The sequence below is a fragment of the Marmota marmota genome, unplaced genomic scaffold (genome assembly GCF_001458135.2).
Source record: "Marmota marmota marmota unplaced genomic scaffold, marMar, whole genome shotgun sequence".
Lineage (NCBI taxonomy): Eukaryota > Metazoa > Chordata > Mammalia > Rodentia > Sciuridae > Marmota > Marmota marmota.
In genome coordinates, this window is record NW_025999869.1 from 14,523,925 (window position 1) to 14,536,303 (window position 12,379).

Consider the following 12,379-nt stretch of genomic DNA (forward strand, 5'->3'; position numbering starts at 1 on the left):
GTTCTCCTCCACCCCCAGATTTTTTTCCTCTCTGGTCTCTTTTGATTTTTTTTTTTTTCTCTTTAAACTTCTTTAAGTGTTGAAATTCCCTAGAATTTGTGTTCAGTTTTCATTTTTGGTTGCCAGGGTAATCTCAGTTTCCACTACAGATCTCTGTCTTCACTTTGTACTGCCTTTTGATCATCTCAGTCTGGTGTTTGTGTTCCTCCATGACCCAAGGCACTCACTTTGCACCGCTATGGTGCTTATTGTGCTGCATTCTGAGGTCCTTCTGCTTATTTCTAGTCCCAGCTAGATATGAGTTCCTCAGTTGGAAAAGTGTTGTCTTTGTGGGTTCTTTGGTTAATCCTACAGAGTGAATAGTGGTGCACATGCTCAGAAGTCAGGTTTTGAGTGGGAGTGAGAGGGATTTTGGGGAGTAAAAAAGATTGAGCTACCTTGTTGAGGGAAAAGAAATGGAACTTAGTTTGTGCTTGTTGAATATGAGGATATTTAAGTGGGCTATATCTCAAGCATCATGAGCTATAAGATGTCCACTTAGAATAAGAAATAAGCATATGATTTTGCATATGCAGTAGGTTTTGGTAGCTATTTATTGGTAATATGTATCTGGAAGGGATGTCAGTGCTCAAAGCAACAAAATAAATTCTTTGTGTCAGATCCTTTATAGAGAGAAAAGCAATTATTTGGGGATCAGATTTCCAGTGTTCATTGGAAAGTGTGAAAAGAAAGTGAAGGGGAGGAAAGTTAGAGGATAAAAGGAAATGCATTTCACAGAGCCAGAGAATAATAGAGTATTAAGTAAAGGTGTTGCTTTAGATGTGTGACCAACAATAAGCAGGCTATATTAATTTGACAAGAAGACAGTAGTGACTTCAAAGTTTCTTTAGAGTGTGAGAGTAAAGGGAATTTATAGATCACAGAGGGGGAAATAGATGGTCAGAAACTAGAAACCTTGGATATAGCTGGCTTGAAACATCTTTCAGTGGAACGAGAAAAATAGCTAATAGGAAAAGGAGAGAAATCACTGTGAAGGAGAAATTGTTTCCAAGATGGGGGAGAGCTCTGCACATCCTTTGAAAGAAAGGCGAGGACTGGTGTCAAGCAGAGTAATTTGAAGGAGATGTAGAAGAGCAAGGATCTGGAGTCAGAGTAACGGATGGGATAGTCTTAGAAAAAGACATTGAGACTCCCATTTCTTCCTTGGCGACTAGAGAGAGGAGAGAATTGATGTAAAACAAATAAGTAGATATTTTGGAAAGATAGATGATGACAAGAATCAAGTTGCACCTTAGTGTGCAGTATTTGATCATAAAGTAGAAAAATCTACACAGAAAATGACAAATGATATATATTTTCAAAAAGAACAAATCCATTATGATATTAAGGGTACTGAGTGAACTTTGGTAGTAAAATAAAAAATGTCAGAAGTTCTTGAAACCTAACTGGGAAATACTTTATTTTAAGCTCTTTTCTAGTGTAATTAATTGGGGGATTAAATTAGAATCATATTTTATTTATATCTCTCTCTTAATTTCTGCTGCAGGTTATATCTTAAGTGTTGTGTTACTTACCTTACCCAGGCAGCATCTGGTCCAGCTTTATTTATATTTTTTGACTGCCCTGCTCCTCTATGCTGGACATCAAATCTCCAGGTAACAATGTGACACCTTTTTTGAAATGTCTGACTGAATTTATAACTTAATTTAAAGTGTTCTTTTGCCAATAAAATTGCTGATAAAAATGAATACTGTTAAGAAGCTAAGGCTTTGGTAAGTATCTAAAAAACAGATCTTTTTGATACTTATTTTCTAAATATGTATTTTCTAAATAAATATTCAGAATTAATAGCTGGGATTATGTTCAAATTTTATTTCTGTTTAAAACCATGAGTTTATAGGTAAGGATATTCTTGAACTTTTTTGTATTGCCTGAGAAAAACATTTTCTGTGACAGGCTATTGGAGCATGGAGCATCTTTACTCTGTATTTCTGAGCATTTTAGGAAGTCAACTTATTAACGTGTGGAATCCCTCTAAGCTGCAATTATATAGAGTGGGTGATTGATAGAAATTATTTGGTAAGACTAATCATTTATCTTAGAATTTCTGCCTCTTCAACAATATTGTCACTTTACCTAGGTCTGCTAGACCTTAATTTTAAGACTCAGGTCAGCCAGTGCATATGAGCTTCCTACCTTTGAAACATTGTCAAAATATAGGTGAACCAAAAGTGACACCATAAATATAAATAAATCTGGACATATGTCTTTTGAAACTTAGGTTTCATGAACTGCGATTGAATTTTACTTACTGTAATAAAATACTCCCAATTCAGAGATGCATGGCATTTAACTTTGTGTTACTACCTTTAACAGTCACCTGAAATTTTACCACGCAGGGATAGATTTATTAATATTCTAGTGTTCTCTCCCAGTTTTTTCATACCTTCGTTTCTCACCATTTCAGTTGGAACAAAAGAGTAAGAATAATTATTATTAGATACTGTCAACTGGCTTTTGGCCCCTCTTGTAGAGGCAGGCCCTCCTTCTTCCTTAATATTTTATATACTTATCTCTCAAAAGTTCTAGAGTAGCTTCCCTGAAACTCAAATCTTCTGCTTTTGTCTCTTCTGTTCCTACCTGGTTGACTTTCTTTGCTCAGTTTGGTCCCAGGAGGGTGATATTTTACTCTTTAATTTATGCCACTATCCTTGCCCAGGGTATGCCATCTAATGTCAACATTGCAAATCTGGAGCTGCCAGAGTAGTGTTCAAATCAAGCTGTGTTCCACTTAACAACAGAGGCAGTGACCTATGTTTTGTGTTATACATTTATGTCCTCAGAATGAAAACAATTTAAGTCCTTTCCAGTAGCATATCCATAGAACTTAACTAGACCAAGGGCCAGTACTGACTCAGACAAAATTTTGTCTTCATCCAGCACTACCAGGACCAACCCATACACAGTTTGTATGTGATGCATTACTTGGATACCTCTGAACCTAAACTCAGGTTCAAGGTGGAGCCACTTCTCCATCTTTATTTGTTCATTTTTAAACAAAAATCCTATGTGTAGAGTATATGTAAGAGTTAGCATCTGAGCTCTGGATTCACCATCTTAGTGTGCAGATGAGTGCCTGGGCACATAGAGCTTTTCACATAGTTGGTGGATGGGTGGTTGGATAGGCTCAAATCCTAGGTTATTTATTTAGTGTTCTATAACCTTGGATATTACGAGAGAGAGAGAATCCTTATTTTCCTCACCTATAAAATGTCACTCTCTCAAAGGACTGTTTTAAAATTCAATTAAGATAAGACATAAGTTTCTTAGCACAATTTCTGACATACAGTAAGTACTTAATGAATTTCATTCATATTATTTGTTGTTTTTAATCACACAACAATGTTTTGTGAGCATTTTAGTGCTTTAAAAAATGATTTTTTTAAATGATACAGTATTCCATGGTATAGTGATAAGTTGATAACTTTTTAGAATGGGTAAGATATTGATGATCAACAAGAAAATCTCAAAGCTGATGGTAGAGGTATTAGAATTGTTGCTTTATTAGTTATAATTCTGGTTGAAAAACCGTGAACCTGTCCTTTCCTTCATAATTTTTCCGTTTCCGTGTAGTTTAGTGGTATACTGATGACTGAAACTGTGTAGCTATATTTTTGTCTATAGTATCACCAATTCATGGATTTTTCAGAGAGGTCAAAATTCTGTTCTGTAAGGTCACAAAGCAGCTTCTGAAGTTTAATAAAAACACTTTTTCTGACCATTCTTGGCAATTTCAACTTTTTAGTTTATGGGAATTTTTTTTTTTAATATTTAAAGTTTATTTCATTGTTAAAACATTAAAATATAACAAGCAGTAAAAAAAATTTTAATAATGTTTAAGTGGGCAAAAATACTTCCTATTATTTCATTTTCATCTTTATTAAAATCCTTTGGTATTTACAGATGAAAAATGAAGTAGGGACATTCCTAGACTTTGACTTAAATATAGGTTTTCTAATTTTTTCTTCAGTCATCTTCAGGAGACAGCTTAATTAGTGGAAAGAAAATTAGTTTTAGGGTTAGTTTTACTACAGTAAATATGTTACCTCAGCAAATGACTTGTTTGACACTATAAACAGTGCTTATCTTAGAGTTTTGGTATTAAGTGAATGAATTTCAAAGTATGGCACATTTTAGTATTTTTCCTCAGTATAATTTATACTGTATGGTGCTTTCTCACAAAAGGTTAGAAAAGACATGCTGTCCTTGAATAATTCAAGGACATATTTATAAGATACTGAGGCTATTTATTTAAATTTAGAAGACTTTAGTTTTAAAAATATAATGGTTCAGATTTCATGGGGCAACTTAATAACTGACTTTCTTTTTTTAAAAAAAAAAAAAAGCTTTATTAAGATAAAATTTACATACCCCTTTATAGTATGTGGCTCATTGGTTTTTAGTGTGTTTGCAGAGTTGTGCAAACTATCACCACAATCGATTTTAGATTTTTGCTGCCCCATAAGGAACTCCATATCCACTAACATTCACTTCCTGTTTCCCACCACTCTCCTGTTCCCAGCTGTAGGCAACCATCAGTCTTATTTTCTGTCTCTTCAGTTAGCTTATTTTGAATATTTTATATACGTTGGATTGTACCAAACATGGTCCTTTGTACCTGGTGTTTCATTTAGCAAGGTTCATCCATATTGTAACATGTATCAGTACTTTATTTCCTTTTCTGTCCAAGTCATAATCTGTTGTATGGATATGCTGCATTTTGATGGGCATTTGGGTTTCTACTTTTTGGCTGTTACAAATAATGTTATAGACATTTTCTTGTGGACATGTGTTTTTATTTTCCTTGGGCATTTACATTGCGATGGAATTGTGGTATTATAGGGTCTCTATATTTACTTTTTGAGAACTGTCAAGACCTATTATTATTATTATTATTATTATTATTTATTTATTTTTTTTTGGTACTGAGGATTGAACTTAGCCACTGAACCAAATCATCCCTTTTTTATATTTTACTTAGAGACAGGGTGTCATTTTTTAGGGTCTCTCTAAGTTGCTGAGACTGGCTTTGAACTCAAAAACCTCCTGTCTCAGCCTCCTGGCCTGCCAGATTGTTTTTTAAAATGGCAACACTATTTTGCATTTCTCCCAATAGTATTTGCAAGTTTCAATTTTTCCACATCCTTGTCAACATTCATTGGTGTCTTGTCACTATTAGCAGAGTCATCATAGTGGTATGAAGAGATGTTTCATTGTTCTGTTGATTTTCATTTTACTTTTGGCTAATGATATCAAGCCTTCTTTCATATTTTCATTCACCATTTGGAAATCTTATTTGGAAAATGTTAGTTCATTTTTCATTCATTTTATTCATTATTCATTGTACATTATTTAATTGGGTTGTCTTTTTATTGTTGAGTTGTAGAAATTCTTTATGTATTTTAGAAACAAGTCCTTTCTCCTTATAACTGAATAAAGTCTTTTTCCTTCTTAAAGCTCATTTTTCATTTGTGCAGTTTGTGGACTACTGACAATCAGTCCTAAGTACTTATAAACTAAACACTTTGAAACTTCTCTAATCCACTGTGATAGCCTCTTCTCTTTTAACTGAAATTGGGAACATAAAGACTGTAAGATGTATGAAAAAGGCCTCAAATATAGCTTACAATTAGAAAGATTCTTGCTGTAAAAAAGCACATGAGTTATAAAAGTTACACAAACAACAGAACCTAGGAGCTCACTATTCCATTAACTGATTAAAGATCTTTATACATCAGTCTGTTAAGCAGTCTAAGTCCCTGAACAACCTAGGAACAATCTGTACATTCTGGCCACCTATGGGAAGCTTTCAAAAGATCTTAATTAGGAAAGCTAATCTTTCCCACAAAACAAAGTGGTAGACTTCTGAGTTATCTTTTGCAAATGGACAAACAAAGCACCATTCAATACAAGAGATCCAAGATGCTAAGATGTTTAGATACCTATATTTAAGTAAGTATTATATGTGCACAAACATATGCTTACTATGCAACTGAATTGTTCATTTACACAGTGTTTACTTAAATTGTTTTGACATCTTCTTTTAAATTGTTTTAATTGTTAATATGACATCTTTATTTAAATTGTTTCTCTAGCTTCTTTCAGGCCTTCCAGATATTTAGTCAATTTTATTTTATTCCTGTTAAAATTAAAAGTTCAATATTTAAACATAAAAAAATTTATTTAATGATTTCTTTGTTTATTGTAATGGTTTTCAACTAAGGGCAGTTTTGTCCCCCAGGAAGCAAAGTCTAGGGACATGTTTTGGTTGTTACAACTGCAGTTTTCACTGTGTGACTTAATAATGGTAAGGATAAAGTGTTGCTACTAGTTAGTAAACCTCACTGCAGCAGGGACTGTGTTTTGTCTACTGTAGTATCCACAGGGCCTAACAGAATGCTAGCAACATATTATGTACAGCAGTTTCTTTACAAGTTAAAAATTGTGCAGAACATATTAATGTTTCTTAGAAGTTTTGCTATATGTTATTAGAGTTTAAGGCAAGAAACTCTAAAGACAAAGAAGCTTTTAAAAAGAAGCTAAACTAAAGAAGACTTTAAAATAATGCAAAATAGTTGACAAATGTCTCAATAAGAATTTCCAGAATATTTTTGAGTTTGCTGAAGTATATTATAGAACATCCGTAATATGATGACAGAATCAAATGGGAGAGAAAACATGACAGGGAACTCCTCTCTGTGGTCTCCTTTGCCCCCCACCAAGAGAGCTACTGGGAAGAGAGCCCTTCCAGGGCACCTTTTGGCTTTCCCCTTGAGGATAGGGCTCTTGTGTTGATGCTCCTTAATTGAGATGAAATTAACATACTATAAAATTAACTATTGAGATGGCATATGATACATTCATATAGCTATCACCTTTGCCTAACATTTAAAATAAAGCCTTGTGTTCATTTAACAGATGGTTCTACTTCCCCTTCTTCTAGCCCCTGGCAACCACCAGTCTGCTTTCTGTCCTTGTGGGATTTTCCTGTTCCATGATTGAACTGGATCTATTAGATAGGGATATGGTGTGACCAAAAAGAAATTACTTGACTTTAGAGGCCTAGGAAGTACTGGGACTCAGAGTTATATCTCTTTTTAAATATAATTCTACTTCTTTTTTTTTTTAATTTTTTATTGTTGGTTGTTCAAAACATTACAAATTTCTTGATATATCATATTTCATACTTTGATTCAAGTGGGTTATGAACTCCCATTTTTGCCCCATATACAGATTGCAGAATTACATCAGTTACACATCCATTGATTTACATATTGCCATACTAGTGTCTGTTGTGTTCTGCTGCCTTTCCTATCCTCTACTATCCCCCCTCCCCTCCCCTTTCCTCCCCTCTTCTCTCTCTACCCCCCTCTACTGTCATTCATTTCTCCCCCTTGTATTATTTTTCCCTTTCCCCTCACTTCCTCTTGTATGTACTTTTGTATAACCCTGAGGGTCTCCTTCCATTTCCATGCAATTTCCCTTCTCTCTCCCTTTCCCTCCCACCTCTCATCCCTGTTTAATGTTAATCTTCTTCATAATTCTACTTCTTAAAGAGCATTTCAAACACTTTGTAAACATGGTATTTAATTTTAAACTTCATAATTCTTAATTCTTCCTTCTCACAACTGCAGAAAACATAGTAACTATATTGGGGGTTACCTGTAATATTCAGGAATGTGTTCTTTGCATATAAGTAGGAATTACTCAGCCACTACATGGTTGACATCTGATGCCAGATAATTCTTTGTTCTGGGGAAATGTCATGTGCATTGTAGAAGGCTTAGCATCATCTTTGGCTTTTTCCTACCAGGTACCAGTAGCAGCCTTTTCTCCTCCCCCCAGTTGTGATAATCAAAAATGTTTCTAGACAGTACAGATGTCCTTTCCAGGGCAGAATTATTCCTGGTTGACAAATACTGCATTAAAGTTATTCTTCTTGAGAATCTGGATTTTTCTTTCAGTAGAAAGAGATTGTGAATATAGTACATATTAGAAATAGTCATTAGAGAGTGAAATGGAGAATTGTTAAATCACCTGTGGAGCTTGTCAATCACTGACTTTTATAATCATCCCCCAAACCCCAAACTGCTCCTGTTTTAAAAAAAAAAAAATTAGTTTTAAATTTTGAATTTGTCAGTACTCAGCTGCTTGATTATGTAAGGGTCATTCCTTGTTTGGTTATGCTGTGCTAAAGGAATTCAACTTGATTGCCTAACAGGAAGTAATTTCATAGAAAAAATAATGAATTTGAGTTTGTTCAGAAATACTGAAAACATTCAAATTATTTTAAAGTACAATGAATAATACATTCAACAGTTGAGGAAAAGAGGGAGGAATTTTTTTACATAAATTTTCCTTTTTTGATGCCAAAAGAACTTAAGACAACTATTTTCTGTAATACTACTCAACTTCCTGATAACAAAATAAATTCTCCTTTTTTATGCTTCCTGCTTATGTTTTCTCAGAGTGTAAAAGGCTTTTATATTATTGCTTAAAGCTTACTACTTCTCAGTTGTCAAATGTTGAATTTTTTTGTGATGTAGTATTTGTTTCAAAATAAATATGTAATCTACATATTATAATTCTCTTTGCAAATTCCCATAGATTTTTTTAAAGGTCCTTTTTTGTGGGGGGGGGGGTGTCTAGGGCTTGAACCAAGGGTGTCACACATGGGTGGCAAGCACTTTACCACTGAGCCACATTCCCAGCCCCAAAATAACAATTTTTAGGCTGTGCTGCTGTGAAATAGTTGTGGTTTTATCTGTAGCTAATGAACTATATTGGGGGACACACTTTGGGAGAAATAAGAGAGGTGATGGTGGAAGCACAAAAGGGGAAATGTGGTATACTGTGATTAGGGATTTTCATACTAGGATAGAAGGATGATGTTTCAACTTTTTTTTTATTGGGCACAAAATGTTGAATAAGGCCATGGGGAAAAAAAAGAAATCAACATATTGTGGAACTTTGGCTACCTTCTTTGCATAGTAAAACTCAGTTTCAGTAAATTGAATCTGTTTCCAGTACTTGGAAGATAGAGGTGAAGGCCATCCCTATATAATTTTTTTTTTTTTTTTTTGTGCCAAGGATTGAACCCAGGGACACTTAGTTACTGAGCCACATCCCAACCATTTTTTAGTATATTATGTAGAGACAGGGTCTCTCTTGGGTTGCTGAAGCTGGGTTTGAATTTGTGATCCTCCTGCCTCAGCCTTCCGAGCTGCTGGGATTACAGGCCTACACCACTGCACCCAGCCATTTCTATATAATTCTTTATATCTAAACTTTTTCTTAACTGTAGAAGTTATTAACATGTGCTTGAAAATGCTGTGATAAAGCTGCTTCTCTCCTCCATGCAATACATTCTTACTGTTTTTCTTCTTTAGAGACTATGTTAGGAGTGAATTGGAGTCTGCGTATGAGGGACCAATGTATTTAGAACCTCTTTCCATGAATCGGTTTACCACTGCCTTAATAGGTATGTATCATTAAAGACTTAAAAGTATTGGTAGGAACCAATGAGTCTGAGTCCGTTCTTTAGTATCTATGATAAAAATTGGTGTGAACTTTTAAAAAAATGCAAAAGCTCCAAGTTATTCATGATGATTCTCTTTAAGTACAATAGTTGTTTAATGTCATATTTTCTTAATCTTTTCCCCACAAATAGGTGTTTCTGTTTTTTATAATCATATTGTTTATACCTCATAGTTTTTTGTTTTTTTTTATGTGTGTTTTGAGTATTTGGGAAAATTAATTTTTAAACAGCGCTATTTGAAAGATTAAAATAAAATTTAAATCTACTCATTGTTTAAAGTCATCACTGTTTTGTCAAAAATAAATTGCCAGAAATGTTAAGAATTTTAGATGTGATTGAATCACTGAAATAGCAGAATATTTAAAGTTGAAATGTTGGATAAGGCCTAAAAAAATATCCATACAGTCCAAAGTGAGCTACCAGACTGCACTATGCCAAAGTTCCGAAAAACTGTGTTCTAGAAAACCTATTCTGTGAATCTTAAACTAACCTTTGTAGAAGGTATGAAAAAGCTGATTATTGGAGCTTGAAGAATTTCTTTGAAGAGGACTATTTTCTGATATTAGCCCTTGCATTTGAAGAGGCCTCTGTCTTCTGTGGTGTGGGGGAATACTATGGACTGATTCAGACCTGCAGAATCTAAAGCTGCCCTGTCCAGAACTTATCACAGGTGGCTACTTAACACTTGAAATGTAACTCTTCCAGATTCAGATGTGCTGTGTGTGCAAAAACACACATTCAGTTTCTTTAGTCCAAAAGGGTGTAAAATATCTTTTAATTTTTAATATGAGTTGAATGTATATATGATATTTTAAATGTATTGGTTAAAGTATATTGTTCTGTTATCTGTTTCTGTTAGCTTTTCGAAATGACTTTTAGAAAATATTAAATTATATATGTGGGTTGTGTTGTAATTCTAATGGGATATAAAAGGCTAACAGTGAGCTGGCTGCTTGTAGAGTTTTTTTGACTGGGGAGTGAAAATGCCTTGTAGGGTTGTGTTATGGTAATATTTGTTAGGTTAGAAAGCATGTAAAATTTTGTTATGGATGTACCTTAATATGTGTATGAGACATTATTTCCTTGATCAGTGACTTATGGCCACAACCCAACTAAGATTCAGTGAATAAGGAAATAAAATAATTTCTATAAACTACTAAATGGCATTTTTTTCTGACTTTGATTTTAAAGTAACTTCCTACTCCTTTTCTTCCATTTCAACAATAAACTTTTATTGAAAAACAAAATACTTTGAATATGCCATGATCTTATAGGGTTGAAAATTTCTTGGAGATATTTCTATTAGTAGAATCTTGGAATCCAGAGATTGTGATTTTGATTTATTTAGAATTACCATTTGGCACAGGCACATCAAAAAAGCAGTTTACTCTTGTGGAGCTCCAGGGGAGATTCCACTAATAATATGATTCCTTCCTCCTTTCACCTAAATAGGAGGAGTAGTCTTCTCTCAAAGAGAATATGTTGTATGAATCATATTCTCTGAAAGAAGACAAGTGAAGCTTGTAATGCCAGAGCTGAGCATTACATGTGCTGCTGACTTAGACTTTTGGGAATTTCAGAGATTAGGAGAAGTTTACATCATGCTGAACAAGAAAATTTATTGTAGCTCTGAGTACAATAAAGTAAGATGCTGGAATCAAAATTTCTTAGCATTCCTAGTATTAAAGCATTACAAGCCTCTCTTTCAGTTTTAACTAATTTTTTAATTTATTTTTTAAATATTTTATCTTTTAGTTGTAGTTGGGCACAATGCCTTTATTTTATTTATTTATTTCTATGTGGTGCCTGAGGATCGAACCCAGGGCTCCGCTTGTGCTAGTAGAGCACTCCACCGCTGAGCCACAACCCCAGCCCAAATATGCTTATTCTTAACCAACAAAATATACTATCATTTTATGATGAAAATCGGCTCTCTCCTGCATCACTCCCCTCCATTCGCTGGACTCCTTCCCCAGAGGTTTCTTCTTTCAATGCTGATAACTTCTTCCCTGCTGTTCTGTCCTGTCTTCCTTTCTAGAAATCCTGTTAATTGGATTTGGACCTCCTAGGTTGGGCCCTTAATTTTCTTACTGTTGTGTTTTTCTCCACTTAATCTGGTTGGCCTTTTCTCTTTTTGGCTGGGGGCAGGTTTATTTTCTGAGATTTCCCAACGTTTATCTTCTAACCCTTTTATTGTTGTATTTTGATTTTTGTTATATAATTTTCATATCTAAGAAAAATGTTTTCCTTGAATTCTTTTATCATGGTAGTCTTTATTTCTTAGGTGTATAATTTATATTTTTGAAGGTATTATTACTTTGAAACTTCTTTTTGCTACTTGCATTCTCTTCAATTCCTCTGAGGTCTTGTTTCTGTTTGTTTTGGTCTTTGTCTTTCATGAGAAACCAGGTTTCTCAAGCCTGGATTAGAATCACCTGGGAAAAAAACAAAGCAATATAAAACCGATGCCTCTGCTACATTTGAGACTGATTAAACCTCAAGTTTTGCTTAAATGTCTAGGGATCCTCGACCTATCATTGTATTAAAGGGAGTTGCTAAGTTGTTGGAATTTCTTTAGGGCTTGCCAACTGGTGTGTTCCAGTGTGGGTGATCAAGTGGGAGTGGCTGTTAGAGGCAGGTACCCCAAGGTGTTAGTCTTTGTAATCCTTTTACTTGGGCTGATCAGCTTTCTCAGAGAGCATAGAGGAGGCAGCTGGCAGTGATTAGAACTGACTGCTAAGAACTGAGTAATAAACTTAACAGCAGTGCTTTGGGATCTAG

At 34.4% G+C, this 12,379-nt stretch overlaps 1 protein-coding gene across 1 annotated transcript in view; it reads left to right on the forward strand.

Moving 5' to 3' along the window:
* Positions 1-1,419: 1,419 nt before the first annotated feature.
* The window catches only part of Rnf145 (ring finger protein 145), a gene marked incomplete at its 5' end in the record, with an annotated part of 28,629 nt that continues 17,669 nt past the window's right edge, over positions 1,420-12,379 (forward strand). The window contains 2 exons of the mRNA XM_015492568.2: positions 1,420-1,655; positions 9,450-9,541. Of these exons, the coding sequence (XP_015348054.2) occupies positions 1,420-1,655; positions 9,450-9,541 (328 nt within the window). The remainder of the gene's footprint in view (positions 1,656-9,449; positions 9,542-12,379) is intronic.